General features: G+C 43.9%; 1 protein-coding gene across 3 annotated transcripts; it reads right to left on the reverse strand.

The window, feature by feature from the left end:
- Positions 1-5163: 5163 nt before the first annotated feature.
- Positions 5164-17001, reverse strand: LOC149290683 (zinc finger CCCH domain-containing protein 15-like). 3 transcript variants are annotated; one of them, XM_089488497.1, is made up of 10 exons: positions 16927-17001; positions 15716-15817; positions 12342-12453; positions 8269-8421; positions 8088-8179; positions 6788-6970; positions 6317-6463; positions 6015-6119; positions 5729-5858; positions 5164-5342 (listed from the first exon to the last, which is right to left on the reverse strand). In XM_089488497.1, the coding sequence occupies exons 1-10, from the start codon at positions 16999-17001 to the stop codon at positions 5164-5166; spliced, it is 1278 nt and encodes a 425-aa protein (XP_089344623.1). The 3 variants fall into 3 exon arrangements, with proteins under 3 accessions (XP_089344623.1, XP_089344627.1, XP_089344624.1); XM_089488501.1 differs by having other exon boundaries at positions 5729-5845; positions 6011-6119; XM_089488498.1 differs by having other exon boundaries at positions 5729-5840; positions 5997-6119.
- Positions 17002-18830: the final 1829 nt, after the last annotated feature.

Genomic DNA, 18830 nt, shown 5'->3' on the forward strand with positions numbered 1-18830 from the left:
CACCAAAGGAGCCTTACCCACAGGCTCACCCGAGAAACCCACCTGGCCAACAGAAACGGCTGACCGAAAAAGGTTAATAGTCCTATAAGACTTACCTTCCTGAAACAAGCCGGCCAGGAAATTAAGAACACCCTCTAAAGGGGCCGAATAGGGATCCATGTGTTGTCCCAAACACCAAGAAGCCCAACGTCCCCAAGCCGCCCGGTAAGACTTCCGGGTGCCCGGAGCCCAAGACTCTCGGAGCAGGGACTGAGTGACCTCCGATAGGCCCTGGACAAGCTGGGGTCCCCCGAGATCGTCCACAGGACCAGAGATAGGCGTCCTTCTAGGAGGAGGGGGTGAAACCGCCCCTCCGGGTCCGTCAGAAGAGACGGAAACACCGGAATGGCCAACGGATCCTGAACCGACAGTTCCAGCAGAGCCGGGAACCAGGGCTGTGCGTGCCAGAGCGGAGTCACCAGAACCAAGGAGCCTCCTGCACGCCGAAGAAAGTGGACGACCCGAGGAATCAGGGCGAAGGGGGGAAAGGCATAAGCGCCGGACACCGGCCAAACCTGAGTGAAGGCTTCCGTCGCCAGGGCCTCCGGATCTGGAAGCCAGCTGAAGAACTCCCGGAGCTGGCGGTTCGTCCTCGACGCGAAGAGGTCTAGGTGTAGAGGCCCTCGGAGACGCAGGATGTCCTGGAAGACCCTCGGGTGAAGCCTCCAGTCACTTGCATCTCTCCAATGTCTCGAGAACCAGTCTGCTAACAGGTTCTCCGGACCCGGGAGGTATTCCGCCTGCAAGGTGATGTTGCGAGGGAGACAAAAATCGAAGATGCCTTTGGTCAGTTCTGCGAGAAGCTTGGAGCGCGTACCTCCTAGGCGGTTGATGTACCGCACCGCCGAGATGTTGTCCATACGGAGAAGGAGACAGCAATCGGAACGGTCCCTTGCCAAGCTGCGGATAGCGAACGACCCCGCAATCAGCTCCAGACAGTTGATATGGAGGGATCGCTCCTCCAGCGACCAGGAGCCTCCCGTTGCCTCGGTGAGGGATGCTGCACCCCAGCCTAGGGAACTGGCGTCGGACTCCAGGATGAAATCGGGCTGGGACCCGAATATGGCCCGGCCGTTCCAGGCCTCCATATGACGAAGCCACCAGTTCAACTCCTGACGAGCTTCTTGATCGAGCCGGATCGGCTGATCGTAGGAAGGGAGAGAGCGGAGGTGTCGCGCCTTCAAGCGCTGGAGAGCCCGGTAGTGCAAAGGGGCTGGAAAAATGGCCTGGATGGACGCCGAAAGCAGACCCACCACTCGAGCTAGCATGCGAAGTGAGCAAACCTCCTTCCGCAAAAGGACGCGGATCTCCTTCCGAATAGTCACCATCTTTGATCTCGGCAGACGCAGCATAGCCGCCGTGGAATCTATGATGAACACCAGGAACTGAATCCGCTGACGAGGAACCAACTCGGACTTGAGCGTGTTGACGATGAAGCCCAACTGATGTAGCGACCGGACCACGAAATCCGTCTGTCCCTGGAGGAGAGTCCGACACCTGGAGAAAAGAAGAATGTCGTCGAGGTAAACAATACACGTAATCCCCCGAGAGCGGAAGAAAGCCATCACCGGCTTGAGGAGCTTCGTGAAGCACCAGGGGGCCGAACTGGGGCCGAACTGAGGCCGAACGGAAGAGAGCGGAATTGCCAAAGTTGATCGCCCCAGAGAAACTGAAGGAACTGCCTGTGATCCGGGTGGATAGGGACCGAGAGATAGGCGTCCTTGAGGTCCAACCTCGTGAACCAATCCCCTTCGGACATAAGGTCCCGTAAGAGGTGAATACCCTCCATTTTGAAGTGACGGTAAGCCACGAATGCGTTGAGGGACCGGAGATTTATTACGGGGCGAAATTCTCCGGAGCGTTTCCGGACTAGGAACACAGAGCTGAGGAAAGAGACGGGACCCCTGGACCGTTCGATAGCCCCCTTGGCCTGCAGAGACCGGAGCTCTGACTCTATGAGATGTTGGTCGGACACGGATCTGACTGCCGGAGGAGGTTTGCTTACCTGGAAGGGGGGAGACACGAAGTCTATCAGATACCCGCGAACCGTTTGGAGGATCCAAGGGTCTGACGTAATCCGCACCCAGTTGCGGAAAAAACGGGAGATCCTGCCAGCGACCTGTGGATGGGAAGAGAGACAGGAAACATCTGTACTCACCGAACCCTGAGCGTCCTCTGGGGATGCCGGTAGAAGCTCTGCCTCTGCTGCCTCCACGTTGTGGAAAGGGTCGCTGCTGGAAAGCCCCACGGTAGGACGGTTGAGGCTGCTGGGGGTATCTGGAGCCTTGGAAAGAGTAACGGCTGGCGACCCAGCCCCGCGGTCTTCCAGCCCTGGAGGAAAAACGAGGGGCTGGCTGGAAAACCTTCCTCATGGAGAGCTTCGCTTTATTCCACGAAGACAGGAGGGAAACATGACGATTGAGCTCTTTGACATAGGCGTCGCCAAAGAGCATACCGTTGGCGGCTGCCCCCAAATCTTTGGAGCCCAGTTCTGCCAGCCGAGGATCCATACGGAGCAGGACCGCCTTACGCCGTTCTGTGGCAACGGCGACGTTGGCGTTTCCCAGAAGGCAAACAGTCCGGAGAGCCCATTCCCGAACAAGCTTGGGATCAAGGGGAGAGGCCTGGAGATAAGCCTTGTCCGCTAAAGACAAAATTTGGGTAATGGGGCCAACAAGATCCAGGATCTTATCGTGGGCGGATTTAAGACCCTGTTCCAAGCCCTTTCTAGGGTAGCGTGAAGCAGACAAAAGGGCGACCACATTAGGGTCAAGCTCAGGAGCACCACCTTGTCGGGTATGCAGGGACGGGGACATTCCGCCCGAAGCTTATTGCGCACCTCTTTAGATAACGGTTTGCGCAGCCATTTGTGAATATATAAAGCAATGTGCTCAGGAGGAGCCCATTCCGTGGCTCTGGGATGGCGCATTGTGGTGGGGTCAAATAGGGCAGAACCGGAGGGGTCTACGACCGGTAGGTCCGTAGAAGTAGAGGCAGAGTGGGGGTTAACCGAGGGGCCTCCGGAACGATGGGGTTCATTAAGAAGGGGTTCCTCCACCAAACACTCAAGTACGTATCGTGAGTCTAGAGTCCTGGACGAGGCCAGGTTAAGTGAAGTCTCAGAATTATCAGAACCCTCTGCCTGCCATTCATCTAAGATGGAGAGGGGGAGTTGGAGGGAATCCTCATCCCCAGCAGTATGGTGCACGGAGAGCAGGGAAGGGGCAGGAATTTTCGGGCGTTTGGCAGGAGCCTTGCCCTTGCCCGCCGAGGCACTGTTGCCCTTCCAGGGGCGTTTAGAAGCTCTAGTCTCCTCCTCGGACTTTTCAGACCCAGAATCTGAGATGACATTAGAAGGAGCCACCGGGGCTGGAGGTGGAGGAAGGGCCAACTGGGGCATAGATGCCGACATTTTGGAAATGAATGACTCCACAGAGGAGGAGAATTTGGAATCTAGCCATGCCATGAAGGCGTCTTGGCTCGGGGCATTATCCTGAGACATGATATGATCACAGGGGCTCAGCCTGATGTATATGAGGATATGAGGATATGAGACAGGGACTCAGCCTGCCGAAAGCCAATGTGATAATGGCCCTCAATATATAAGCGCAAACAGGGGCTCAGCCTGTATAGTGTGACAGGGGCTCAGCCTGTCTGAAGCCAGAAGCAATAAAGGCTCCAACAATAAACTCTGAGGCACACAGAGAATAGAATAAATTCAGGGGCTCTGAAATAGAGGGACCTGCAATAAAAAACAAATGAATTGAAATGAAAAACGAGTAGAAAATATAAATAGACTGAAAACAAATCACAAATGGTGACCAAATCACGGAAAAACCCGAGATCCGGCCGCCACCAAAAACATGGCCGCCGAAAACGGCAGCAAGGAGACAAAAGGAAACCAAGATGGCCGCCGCCACTGAAAAACCGCGAAATAAAAAAAAATGGCGGCGAAATCTCGCAAGGCGAGATCTCCCCGTCAAACCAACATGGCCGCCGAGCGGCAACGAGGGAAGAAAGGAACAGAAAAGCCCGCGAAAACCGGCAATGGCTCCACCAGCACAACGAAAACGCCGGCAGCCAGAAACGCCGACAGAAGAGAGAGAAACCAGGTACTGAAAGTGCGGAACAGACCGGGGGGGGGGGGGGAGCTAGTGGAGAAACGGGAAAGCCCTCAGGAGAGGACTAAAATAGAAAAATAATAAAGCCTAGGGGAGCATTCCCTAAAAGGCAAGAAACATACCGAAATCACAGCAAAGGACAATAGACCAAATAGAGTAATAACACAGAAATCTGTAATACACGAAGCTGACCTGTCACTATCGGTGAGCAGCAAAGAAAGAGAGGAAGTGGAAGGACTGGCTAGGGTTTATATACCTTGTGGTGTATGCCTATTGGTTGTTTTTCTTTTTCAATGTTTCTTTCTTTGCTGCTATTAGTGAGAAGTAAAGGAAGATATGCAAAATAGGAAGCCTTCTGTCTTGCCTTAAAATTTGTCTCTTATAGATAAAGTGAGCAGTCCGCAAGATGATCTACATTCCTATACGTACAGAACAAGAAAATTTTGCTGTTCAGTCTGTTCAGGTTTCAAATTGATAAACTTTTTGAGGCCATTTAATAAATATAACGAAAGAAAAAAAGTCTGCCAAAAAATGATGAAGACCACATAACTTTTATTTACAATTCGATGTCAAGAGGATCAGTGATACTTCAAATGTAGTATATAATCTGAAGGTACATTTTTGAAAGGAACAAAAATGGCAATCTTCAACAGTTCCAAATACTAGCAAACAAAACAAAAAAAGGAAGAAAAAACTTTAAATACATTTTCAAAATGGACTATATCTTTGGAAACAACTTATGATTTGAAGGTTAAAACTATGAAATGACCATTTTGGTTGAATCAGCAAGTAATGTACCACTATATCCAAATATGATTTTTTCACAACAAATTATTCTGACATTTTGTGGGTTGTTTAGTATCGGAATTTAAAACACAAAAAAAAAATTCTGACATGGCCTTTAGAAGCAGCTGGAGAAATCCTTAACATTCTGGTACAAAATCCTAGACTGGAAAAGATAGACAGGATTGTCTACCACTTTTAATGGTGGGAAAACAAATATTCATTCTTCTAAATCAAGTGTGTTTAGTTCTTCCTCAAGCTCATCTAGATCTTCTCCAGTAAATAGATTTTCATCAACAGGGACAGCATCAACCAAGTCATGTTCCAGATCATCATCTTCATGGCCACTTTCCGCTCCGTTTTCAATTTCCCCTCCTGATGCCTCACTTAGCTTTATGTCTGAGAAGAAAAAATAAATAAAACAATAATAATAATAAATAAGACAACAAAGTACTATGTGCCAGAAATCGATTTTTTTTTTATTTTTTTATTCTAGTATACCCGATTAGATTAAGGGCCTGATCATGAGGTGTATTTATGACATTCTTTTAGTTAAAACAGTAGAGCAAGAGAGGGCAGGTAATTTCTTAATTTCAAGTGGAAAATAGTAAAACGCTGAATATTTCCTGCACGTGTGGTAACTATATACGGAAGATATAGTAAACTTAAAACAAAACCATGATAGCATATTCTGAAAGGTTTTTGCCTTATTATTCTTTCAGTTTTTAGGGTGGGGGAAAAAACTAATAAGGTTGTGAAAACTAGAGACAGCAACGAGCACTTACCATCTTTTTCTGCCGGTGTATTGGACGTGCTGAAGCGCTCCAGACTTGCAACTGTTATGCCAGTTTCATCAACATCTTTTAGAACAAACCGACTCAAGTCTATGTCCTGAATGTTATCTGTAGTATCAGCCTTAAAAGAATCACAATATTTATACAGATTTTTTTAAAATAGTCTACATTCATAACATGCATTTTAAATATAATATGAAGGCATCCTGGCCCTTACACTGGAACATTAATACATAATATTAAATGTCTAACATTTAATACAGAAGTGCCTACTCACCTCCTCATCGTCATCCCTTCCCTGTGTATAGTGTGTGTCATCTGCTTCCTCATCATCATCGTCAACAAGCTCAGGTCGAAACTCAAACACTTCTCGGCCACTGACCTATTAACATAGAGCATATGTAATTAGGTCAACAATACCACAGCATATTGGAACAAAATGGACATTCCAGCTATTATGAACACTGTCACATGAAATCATTCAGCTTGGGGAAATGAATTTTGGCTCCAGCAAGAAATATAGCTCTGCTGAAGCTTAAAGCAACAAGATGTACTAGTATGTCCTCTGGTGTCACATACCCCCAATGATTTCCCTGCTTTGAAATCAGCCTTTCTTTTTTCCATTTCTTCCTCAGCTTTTATAATCCGGTCTTGTCTTTTTCTTTTTTTCCATGCAAGAAAAGATTCTAACGTGATTCTAGTAACATTTGGTCCAAGAGCTGCCCGCTAATGTGAGAAAATAAAAGCAGTTAGAATTATACCTTGTAGTTTAAATTACTTATATTAAAACAATGGATCACTTGAAATTAGACACAGGGTAACAATATCAATCAACTTTTCGAGTCTGGTTTATCTCACCTTTGGTGACATTAAAAATATATAGCTATTTTGCTTATTAAAGAAGGTTGCTGCAAATCTCTAGGTATATCGCATACAAATTATTAGGGAGACACTATATTGCATTTCTCCAAGAAATACTGTACGGTAGTTTGTTATTAAAAACAAGAGCTATCAGTAAATGGGTCCCAAACTATTCAAGGACTGGCATACCTCTTTTTCTATTAAATCTTCCAATGAAATTTCCTCTTCCTTGTCTTCCTTCTTTTTGTCTTTTTTAAGCACGAAACCAGCAGGGAGGGCATGACGATAAATGCATGTATCCCCTCCACCAGGACACACCCAAAACCATCCATATTTGTTGGTTTCTATCGCATCAAGGAAAAACTTGCAAACCTACAACACATGGAAAATAAATAAATATACATACATACATATACACACACACACATGCTTATATACAAAAAACTTTCATAATGTGGGTTTGATTGTGTGCATGGACATCACACACTTATTAAGAGATGCATGACTAATGTATACACAGATAAATAAAATGAAATATCTGTTTGGATGAACCATGACTAAGGATGAGTTAGCTCGTATAGGCTTGAGTCAGATTAACACTCAATGTCAGGCCTCTATGGTTAGCAAAGGAGAAGCACAAACCGAAACAAAGGCACTTCCTCTACTGAATTTGAAAGCAGATGAGAACCATTTTGGGCTATCAAGTCTGCCCATGTTTCCATACGTAAAGACTCTATGGCCATAAACAGTCCTTGGTCTCATCTTAGAGTTAGGATAGCCATATGAATACCAGGCAAGTTTAAATTCCTTCACTGTTTTACCCTCTATCACTTCAAGCCCATCAGCCCTGAGTGCAATGCAACATTAACTTAAATTGCTGGACGAGGCTTAGCTCCGGCACTGCTACAGCTTGCTGGTCCACCAGCAAACATTAAGTGGCGTCATGACTATGAATGGTTATTAATCAGCATTTCAAAACTATGCACATTAAGTCTAATTTATCCCAGGCCCAGACTGCTTTAATATGGAAACAAGCAGTGTAGTCAATGTTGAAACAGACAACTTGAACCTTGATTAAAGAATACAACAAAATGATCATCAGGTTTGTGTGAGTTGGTGGCCATTTTAGTGAAGTCTATGGGCATATCAGAAACAAAATATGCTCTTTCCATTACTTTGCAACTTCCAGGAGAAAGACAGCAGTGTCTGGTCTCAAAACTTAGTTATATACTGCCAACACATTCTACCTAAGTGACTGGGTTCAGCTAGACAGGCTAATGTGCTAAACACCTGAAACTGACAAGGCTTGTGTTACTAACAGAGAAACTCTCCAGGATACAAAGGCTAATTTTTCAATAGTAAAAACAAGACATTTTGAGAAATATAAAAGTCTGAAACACCATGAAAATGCATCTTTAGTGTACTGAAACAGAGCAGATAAATATTAAATAAATTATTGTGTTTCACAAACTGAGAACAAAATACATACAATTTCTGTTTTGGGCTTCTTCTTTTCAGCTTCACCGTGCTTCTTGTTTACCACCTCTTCCAACTTCTTTTCATCCCAGTTTTCCATTGTATCTGTGGATAAGTATTTTTAATTCAAGACAGTTGTTTGCAAGACATTCACATATATGTGCTCTTTGTCATGACTTAACCAGTAATCTTACCCTTTTCAAGTTCGTCATCCCTTCCATCAACGTAAACACTTCTTTTTTCACATTTGCGTTCCAAAGACAGATCGTGAGAAAACTTGCACTTATCACCTTTGGTGCATTGGCCTTGCTTGAAGAATGCACAGACTACGGATTTTGGATCTGCACCTATGATATAACAATATTTAAGATTTTTAACATAAAATAGAAAATAAAATAAGTAGCAACATTTAACCGAAATGCATGCCAAAAGATCAAGAAACCCCCCCACCCCCCGCAAAATCCATACAGAAATGCTAAACAGACCTGAGAACATCCACATGAACATCAGAAATGTAAATGACACACAACCCCTAAACTCAAAATGCCTGATTCAACATATTTTATTAGGAGAGCAAAAGTTGGGAAGTCTGGGTAAGGCAGGTTTATACTAAATCACTAAGGTTTATAGGAAGCAGTCACCAAATATAACCAGACTATGGTTCTTACTATGACTGCATGTTAAACTAAGTTTGCTCTCAGCATTTGATAGTGGTCACTAACCAAAACTTCTTGCCTAGTAGAAAGCCTGTCATCAGTGAAACAGAGTTTCACTGTGAAAAAGTTAAGCATTAGCTCTTGTCAAGTCTTAAAAGCACCACTGGGAGGGGTGGGGGACGGGACTTTTATTATTACTGAAATGGAGCAATCACGGCAAAAAATAATTTTGTGATGTTGTGTTCAATGACACACTGACATTTTGCAAAAACAAAACTTCTGTTTATGTTTAGATGGGAATACTTTTCTTTTCCTTGCTCGGGTATATAGTAATTGAATTCAAGACTAACCATAAAACTAAGCAGGCAGTTATTTAGGACACCAAGATGATATTTCTAAAATAAAAAAAATATAAAAATGTTATGTCATCATGTCTTGTATATGCGAGTTCCATAAACATGATATGGGAAAAAAGGTACAATATAAGCTTGCACTAATTTATTATATCTGGGGTGGTCAACACCCTTGGTGTACATAATCTTTTTAACATCAACACTGGTAACAGCCGAGTACCCCCTTTACAACTAGGGCTGCAACTAACGATTATTTTAATAAATCGATTAGTTGGCCGATTATTTTTTTAAAAATTTAAAATAATGTAATAAAAAACTTTATTGCAATGGCCTCTCTCTCTCTATTCACCTTCTTATTTTACTGACATAATAAAAGCTACAAGAACCCAAACACAGTGTTTCTCAAACTAGGTTTTAATACAAAGTTATTAGTAAATAATAATTCATATGTTAACTATTTTTCATATTTAATAAAAACTGAGAAAAAAGACGTTTATATTTTCTTTTATTTACCAAACTGCCTCCAGTTATGCACATCTGACCCCCAGCTTGCCACTCTGCCCCCATATATATATGCCTTATACCTCTTATATGCCAGATTCCACTGTGCCCCCTGATATGCCACTGTGCCCCCGATATGCCTTATACTCCTTATATGCCAGTGATATGCAACTGAGCCCCCTAATATACCTTTTACCCCAGATATGTCTTATGCCCCCCTGATATGCCTAATATCGATATGCCTTATACCCCCTATATGCCTTATAACTTCCAATATGCCACTCGCCCAATTTATGCCTTATACCTCCCTATATGCCACTGTGCACCCTGATATGCCACTCCGCCCCCCCATTAATGCCCTGCACCACCCTGAAATTCATTATACTCCCTGATTCACCACTCTGCCTCCCCCAGATATGCCACTCTGAAATTCATTATACCCCTCCCATACTCCACTCTGCCTCCCATACACCACTTTGGCTCCTCCCCCTCCCATACTCCACTCTGCCTCTCTCCCGACTCCCTGGTATTTTGTGAACCTCCGTTGCTGACAGGCACTTTCACTGCAGCTTGATAGAAGGCTCAGCGTGAAGTGAAGGGCAGTAACGGAGGCTGTCTGTGCGATGCAGATCCCCACCAACTGACAGAGAGGATGATCCTCTGCAGGAGACCTCGATTCTCTGTCAGCCGGTGGGGGGTCTGCGCGATGCGCACAGACAGCCTCCGTTACTGCCCTTCACTTACGCTGAGGCTTCTATGAAGCTGCATTGAAAGTGCCTGTCAGCAACGGAGGTTCACAAAACACCAGGGAGTCGGGAGAGACGCAGAGCAGTGTATGGGAGGGGGGAGGAGTCAGATGGGTGTATGGGAGGGGGGAGAGAGACGGAAGTGAGAGACCGGCCGGCGGGGGATCTGGATTCTAGTGTTATAATCCGATCTCTGTTTGAGGTCGGATTATATAAGGAGAGGAGTTTTTCAGAGCATTTGCTCTGAAAAAAACTCTTTTTATAATCGATAAAAATCAATAATGAAATTCGAAAGTCAACGATTTTAATTATCGATTAGTTGTTTCAGCCCTATTAACAACCACTCAAGAATCTTGAGAGACAGTCTATAGTCACTTACAGCCTCATCAATGAAGAATGCAGATATTCAGTACTTTAAATCAGGGCTCGACAAATCCCAGGCGCCAGGTCGCCATGGCGACAGAGAATTTTGTCCTGGCGCCTAGGTTTTGTCAGCCTCTTACATCCATAAAAAAATGTGGATGTAAGAGGCTGAGTAACCACACGGGGGCGCTGCTGCTGCTGTCTGCCCAGGAGTCTGGGCAGACAGCACAGCCACTCAGAGCCCGCCCCCGAGCCTGAGATCACTCCCACGGAGTGATCCTGTAGGCTGAAACCGCGGTTGCTGCAAAACCAGCAATCGTGTTTTCAGCTGCCACAGGCAGCTTCAGGGAAGGGGGTTGAGTGTTGATTGGTTCCCCACACAAGTGTGGGGACCTGACCCAACACCCCCCTGCTGCCTGATCGCTCCATGAGAGCGACAGTGCAGCGTTAACCCCTTCAATGCCGCGATTGCGGCATTTAGGGGTTAATTCCCGTTTTGTACGGGGCTCTGCTGCTGGTGGTCTGCCTGGAAGCCCAGGCAGACCAGCAACAGCAAAAACGAGCCCCCACAAGCCCTTTGATGATTCCTGTAGGCATGGAAGCCTACAGCAGTCATCAAAGACTCCCCTCCCTGCAATGGCTGGTCTATAGACCAGCAATTGAGTCCCAGCTGCCAGAGGCAGCTTCAGGGACAGAGGAGAAGGTTCTTTGGTCTCCACATGAGTGTGGACACCAGCCCCAACACCCCCCTGCTGCCTGATCGCTCCATGAGAGCGACAGTGCAGTGTTAACCCCTTCAATGCCACACTTGTGTATGACACATTCGTGGCATTGCAGGGGTTAACATTTTTCCCCACAAGCTTGTGGGGACTAAATATCAGTCAATGCTGTGCTCCAATGGAACATCAGCATCGAAAGAGTTAAAAAAAAAAAAAAAAAAAATTAATAAAAAAATAACAGCACTGACCTGAAAGTCCAGGGTGCTTCCAGGTCAAACGCTGTGAGTTTAGTAAGTGGGCTGATGATGATCCGATCACTCCTAACCAACTGTTAGTTTAAAAAAATCCTGGCTCCTAACTTTTTTACCTGGCGCCTAGATTCACAACAAATTTGTCAAGCCCTGCTTTAAATGCAAGTACTTTAAAGTGCATTTCTTGACCTAGGCAGTTTAACATAAGGAGAACATGGCAAGAACATGCTCACACTGAAATCAACAGGCAAGCTTTCTATGCATGGAGAGTCTCATTAGACCACATAGAGTTCTTTCTTAAGATAGTGATCGAGCTGACAGATGGTGAAGATACAGTGTGTCCACTAGCAAGCAGACAAACACATCTGAAAGCTAAGGAGCAGATTAAGAGAAAATGCATGGGGAGTGTGGGGATTATGCTGTTCCCCCATTGCAAGGGGAGAAAATGGTACCTTCAAGGGGACACTATCACTTGTATTGAAAATGCATATGCCTGCTGGAGTTTCTCTTTGTTTATTCACTGGGATGTGACCAGGATTTCAAAACAACAAAATGAGCAAAGCTAAAATAATGAACTAACCACCAGAGGAGTTCAGGAATTCTAGGAAAGAGTGCAGGTACATTGACAACGGTTCTAAAACCTTTTAAAAACACATTTGAAACATGCAGATTATCTACCTTTGCTGACCTTTTGCGCAGCTACTACCGGTTTAAAAAGATCATTCAGTTCCAGAAGTTCCTTCTTTTTGGCATCTTTTGTAGTTTTCTTTTCGCCTTCAGTCTGTGTAACCTGTGAAATGATGGCATTTTAAACTTCCTTACAGTAGAGACAAGTTTAAAAAAAAAAAAACCCTACAAAGCCAGTGCTCAAACTGGCACACAGGATGGGTATGAAAAGTAATCTCAGATTTATCACAAAAAAACAATTCCATTTATACAAACAAAACATGCCCATGAAGAACAGCTTCTCATGTATAGCCTCTTATCTTACAGTGTTGTCCTGCCTTATAATGCGGGTTGATATTAAGAAACCCTAAAGCATTTCAATTATTTTTAACACACGCATACATAAACTATCTGGAAAAAAATATTGGGACACCTGACCATTACACCAACAGGACATTGCATTATAAATACATAGACAATAACATGTAGTTGGTTCCCCCTTTGCAGCTATAACAGTTTCCACACTTCTGGGAAGGCTTTCCACAGGATTTTGGAGTGTTTCTGTGGGAAGTTTTGCCCATTCATCAAGTAGAGCAATTGTGACGTCAGGCACGGCTTTCATTCTCCATCCCAAAAGTGTTCGCTTAGGTTGAGGTCAGATCTCTGTACAGGCCAGTCAAGTTCTTCCGCACCAAACTCATCCAACCATGTCTTTTTGGAGCTTCCATTGTGCACTGGGGCACAGTCATGCTGGAATAGAATAGGAAGCATAACGTTTTCCAAAATGTCTTGGTATGCCCCCTTCAGTTGATTGTGTGTATGCCCAATTTGGGCAATTCCTTTCTGCAGGTGTCACTGCTGACACCCACCGGAAGGTCACTTGAGGACTGGTGAGCCTCAGCAGGGTTTTTCTAGACCCTGCTGGGCTATCCCATTGGTTCCCTCTGGGTAGGCTGTAATTCTTGCAATCTGCGATCTCTCTAGAACATAAAAATATTTATGTGCGGTATGACTAATCATGAGATGGAGCAGAACATAAAGTGGGTAATTGTCCTGCTGTGTCACAGTATAGAAATAATGCAAGCAAAAATGTCATTCTTTTCCAAATTTAATATAGGTTTTTAAAATCTATTATCACTAATAGTTATGTTTTATGTATTTCTACTTCTCATGAACCACATGGTGTATAATTTTGTGCGGGTTCATCAAATATGGAAAAGGGGAATCATGGTTTAACAAACAAGGTAAAGGTGACAAAAAAAATATTTTGCTCCTTTGGTTATGAAAACCCCTGGTCAATATTATCCAGCAGCTGAAAAAAGCAATGTTTCACTTTGCTGGTAGACATGGTCAAGACAACTTGCTGAAGCTCAAACCAAGCATCAGAATGGGAAAGAAAGAGGATTTAAGTGACTTTGAACATGGCATGGTTGTTGGTGCCAGACGGGCTGGTCTGAGTATTTCAGAAACCACTGATCTACTATTTTTACACACAACCATCTCTAGGGTTTGCAGAGAATGGTCCAAAAAAGAGAAAACATCCAGTGGGTGGACGAAAATGCCTTGTTGATGTCAGAGGAGAATGGGCAGACTGGTTCGAGATGACAGAAAGGCAACATTAACTCAAATAACCACTCGTTATCACCAAGGTATGCAGAATACCATCTCTGAATGCACAACACGTCAAACCTTGGAGCAGATGGACTACAGGAGCAGAAGACCACACCGGGTGCCACTCCTGTCAGCTAAGAACAGGAAACTGAGGCTACAATGTGCACAGGCTCACCAAAATTGGACAATGGAAGAATGTTGCCTGGTCTGATGATTCTCGATTCCAGCTGGGACATTCAGATGGCAGGGTCAGACTTTGGCATAAACAACATTAAAGCATGGATCCATCCTGCCTTGTATGAATGGCCCAGGCTGCTGGTGGTGTAATGGTGTGGGGGACATTTTCTTGGCACCCATGGGCCCCTTAGTTCCAATTGAGCATTGTTTAAATGAGACAGCCTACCTGAGCATTGTTGCTAACCGTGTCCATCCCTTTATGACCACAGTGTACCCATCATCTGATGGCTACTTCCAGCAGCATAATGCACCATGTGACAAAGCTCACATCATCTCAAACTGGTTTCTTGAACATGATGAGTTCACTGAACTCCAATGGCCTCCAGTCACCTTATCTCAATACAATAGAGCAATTTTGGGATGTGGTGGAACAGGAGATTTGCATCATGGATGTGCAGCCAACAAATCTGCAGCAAGCACGTGATGTCATCATGTCCATATGGGCTAAAATCTCTGAGGAATGTTTCCAGCACCTTGTAGAAAGTATGCCACAAAGAATGAAGGCAGTTATGAAGGCAAAAGGGGTCCAACCCAGTACTAGCAAGGTGTACCTAATAAAGTGGCCAGTGAGTGCATATACATATCTATATACACACACATCCACACATCAATCCAATAATTGCTCACACTCAAGCAGTTAACAATTACAATGCCAGAAAAACATATATAAGAAACAGCACAGGCATGACAGCTCAGGAGTCTGGGCAGACAGCACAGCCGCTCCGATCCCGCCCCCGAGCCTGAGATCACTCCCACGGAGTGATTCTGTAGGCTGAAACCACGATTGCAGGAAAACCTGCAATCGCATTTTCAGCTGCCACAGGCAGCTTCAGGAAAGGGGGTTGAGTGTTGATTGGGGACACAAGTGTGGGGACCTGACACAACATCCCCCTGCTGCCTGATCGCTCCATGAGAGCGAAAGTGCAGTGTTAACCCCTTCAATGCCGCGACAGCAAAAACGAGCCCCCACAAGCCCCGTGATGACTCCTGTAGGCATGGAAACCTACAGCAGTCATCAGAGACTCCCCCCTGCAATGGCTGGTCTATAGACCAGCAATTGCGTCCTAGCTGCCAGAGGCAGCTTCAGGGACAGGGGGAGAGGGTTCTTCGGTCTCCACATGAGTGTGGAGACCAGCCCCAACACCCTCCTGCGCCCTGATCGCTCCATGAGAGCGAAAGTGCAGCGTTAACTCCTATTTTAGTGGTTAATTCCCGTTTTGTAAGGGGCTCTGCTGCTGGTGGTCTGCCTGGAATTGCTGGTCTATAAAGGCCAGAGGCAGCTTCAGGGACAGGGGGAGAGGGTTCTTTGGTCTCCACATGAGTGGGACAGGGGGGAGAGGGTTCTTTGGTCTCCACATTAAACTGTTAGTTTAAAAACAAATCCTGGCTCCTAACTTTTTTAGCTGGCGCCTAGATTCACAACAAATTTGTCAAGCCCTGGTATAAAGAAGGAATTACAAGGTAAATCATGTTGCAAAATATTACCATTAAGGTGAAGTTCAAAATTAGAAGAAAATTAACTCCAAGCGGCAGCTTACCAGTCGAGGATTCTGCTGTCCGAATTTAACTTGATGAGTAACATTTTTGATGAACTTCTGTTGTTTGGCCCCCTTTTTATTCTTAAGGCCGAATGTCTTGTCCTATAAAGCAAAACAACACATTAACAGCTAAGAAAATAACATGACAATATCAACTTAAGAATAGAAACGTTTATCCAGAAAAAGGCCATTCTTTCATTTTTATTTTCGGATCAGCTTTCTAAAAATCCAGTATTTTTTTTTTTACAACCTACTAACGTATACTGGACATAACAGTCCATGGGGTAGTATTTGTATATAACATGGCTCCTTCAAATTTACACTACTAAAACCCATTCCTTGAATTTCTAATGTATTAATGGTTGAAACGAGACAACCTAAGAAGGTATAATTCCTCACAAATTTAACATTTTGGTGCTGAAGAAAAAAAACAAAACGTAGAAGCATTAATAATGTGTCAATAGTCCGCAGACCTGTTGAGCATAACAGGTGACAGCAAGCATCAGAAACAATGAAAACATGGGGAAACACGGTGGAGATTCTGTCATCAGCAGACATGTCTAAAATAACATTTACCCTTCTAGAAATCATATTTATGGAACTTTCATGCTGCAACAGTAACCATAGAAGCAAAGAACACAAATATCTTTCATATATAATTAGAGATGAGCATACTTTATCTTGCTTTGGAATTACATATACAAATATTAGATATTGAAACCGGTTGTCCAAAACCTCTTAGGAACATTTAAATGTGTTATGACTCAGACCAGATACGTGGTTATGTTTCATAGTCATCCACCTACAAGTAATAAGCGATCGAGCAGCTTTGTACATCTACACCAATGTATTCTCGGTGTCTGAAAGGTTGCTCAGCCAATCAACAATACATTGACTTGAAAATACAATAACTACGTATATAATTACATTATCACTGAAAACACATCCAAAGTCTTCTTCATTAACGGTGATAAAAGTTCAGAGATCATCTGATACTCTACTAAAGGATCCAAGGCTGATAAACCAAACGAGTGGATTTCAATCAGTATGATAAGAGAATCGTGTGAAAGCACTACAGATGTTTCAGAGGTGTGTGTCACATTTACAAGCGGCCGGACTGACATGTGCACCGTAGGCCGCGAAACAGCAGAATTCGGCACTTGTCCTATTATTCATTAATAGTTTAATGAATTAGGTACCGCCGCACCAACCTCTATTATTTTCTCCTTCTTCTTCTGGTCAGTTTTCTTGCTAGCCTGTGGCGCCGACGGTTTCTTGGGCGGCATTGCGGTACACTTCACTCCAGACCTGCAGTGGGCCGCTAGGCAGCTCACTTTACGGCACTCGTAGGATACCGGTAGTGACGTAAGTAACATTGCTGCAGATAACGCGAGACTAGCACAAATATGAGAAGTGACAGGAAACCTTTGAGCTCTGATTCAGTCAATTCGTGTCGAGATTTCCGGTAAAGAAGCGACGTGTAGCGGTCACTGATGGGGAAAATAATAAGGGGCACCAATGTATTTTGGGAATGTCGTATAATACTAGTGCGGAATTTCATTAAATGTAAACCAAATTACCGAATGGATTCGCATGTTTTTGTAAAAGTATGTTATGGTGAAATAGCATAATTCTACATTAACATAGGTCTCGCTCTTACATTCTATGGTGGGAGCACTGAGTTGGCGGGTTTGTTTATAGGTATATAGGTATATAGGTTATTGGGTCAGGAAGAGTCACGTGACTGTTCCAGATGCAATTGAAATTCCTATATTCTTTAGGCATGCTGGTGTTCGCTCCAGTATACAGTCAACGGGAAGCTAAACGAGAAGCATTTAGAAACAAAAGTTCATGAAAAGAAGTTGCCAAATTCTCGAAATTGTGTAATATTTAAGTATGAGAAAAAAGCAAACAATCCCAATTTAATACATAAAATACTTTTACATTTTGGTTTATGTAGGAATAACCAATTAAAATACTTTAGTAAAAAAAATAAATAGAAATATAAAAGTCAATATCACACCTGTAATCGAACACAAACTGCCTGCTGCATGTCTAAGTATGTTATGGTACATCAAGAGATGCTTAAACGTTAGATACTCAGTAGACCCCTTGGGACCGGGCCTCTCATATTTAGCTTAGAACCATAGGTAAGAATAGTAAGAACCACTGAACACCCACATGCTCTATAATTTGCTGTATATGGTAACAGAATTCAACAGTGTATGAAACATTTTCTCTATTAGATTCCAAAGTAGAAATTATCTTCCAACTTGGATGACATTGAAGCAGATTTCCATTTTACAGCAAGTGCAAATTGGGTAGCAATTTTTTTTTTTTTTTGGTGCCAGCCAATGTGTTTGGGATGAGGAAGTAGAGCAGTGCAGTTTCGGGGGGGTGTTTGTTGGTCAGTGGCTTTATTCACCATTCTGAAGACCTTTTCCCAAATTTTTCAATGGGCTCACCAAATTTGCCACATATCGCTCCTATTTCAACAACCTCTCGGGCACAAGGATGCTACACCTGGGAATATCCTTGCTAAATGGATAGCGGTCAGGTGCTAGCGACAGATAATGTTTTAATGCAGCTCTACGTGTTGCAATGGGGTTACCCCACTTGTTTTTTTTCCTCTCATTGCTCACGACAGCATGTTTGATTTAAACCTCTTTCCCAGGCTCACATGTATAGTACCGTAATTTGCAAAGACACCTAGATAAATTAAACCTCTAACATATTGAAACATTTTTTGATGCAAGGAGCTTCTAGACACAATGATGTAGTAGGATGCGTTGAAAGTATAACAGTCCAAAAGACTAGTTTCAGTATTTAAAAAGTGGCTAACCTGTAGGTACTTAAAGAAATCAGCAGATTTCAATGGTTTCCTTTCCCTAAGAGTTCATATGTCCCTTACGCTTTCATGAAATAAAGGATGTTAGGAGCACGCCAATAGAAAAAGATTGGAGTAGCTAAGGAAAATCTGGACAGCAGTGGGATCATCTGTGAAGCCTTATCCCATAATTCTAATGTTAGAGATGTGTTGAGTCTTACTTCTTCAGCAATAATAGCTGGGCAGGGTAAAGGGGTGTAAATGGTCATTCTCATGATCCAGCCAAGT

Source organism: Sceloporus occidentalis, unplaced genomic scaffold (genome assembly GCF_023333645.1).
Source record: "Sceloporus occidentalis isolate IW3139 unplaced genomic scaffold, rSceOcc1.0.p SCAF_38, whole genome shotgun sequence".
Lineage (NCBI taxonomy): Eukaryota > Metazoa > Chordata > Lepidosauria > Squamata > Phrynosomatidae > Sceloporus > Sceloporus occidentalis.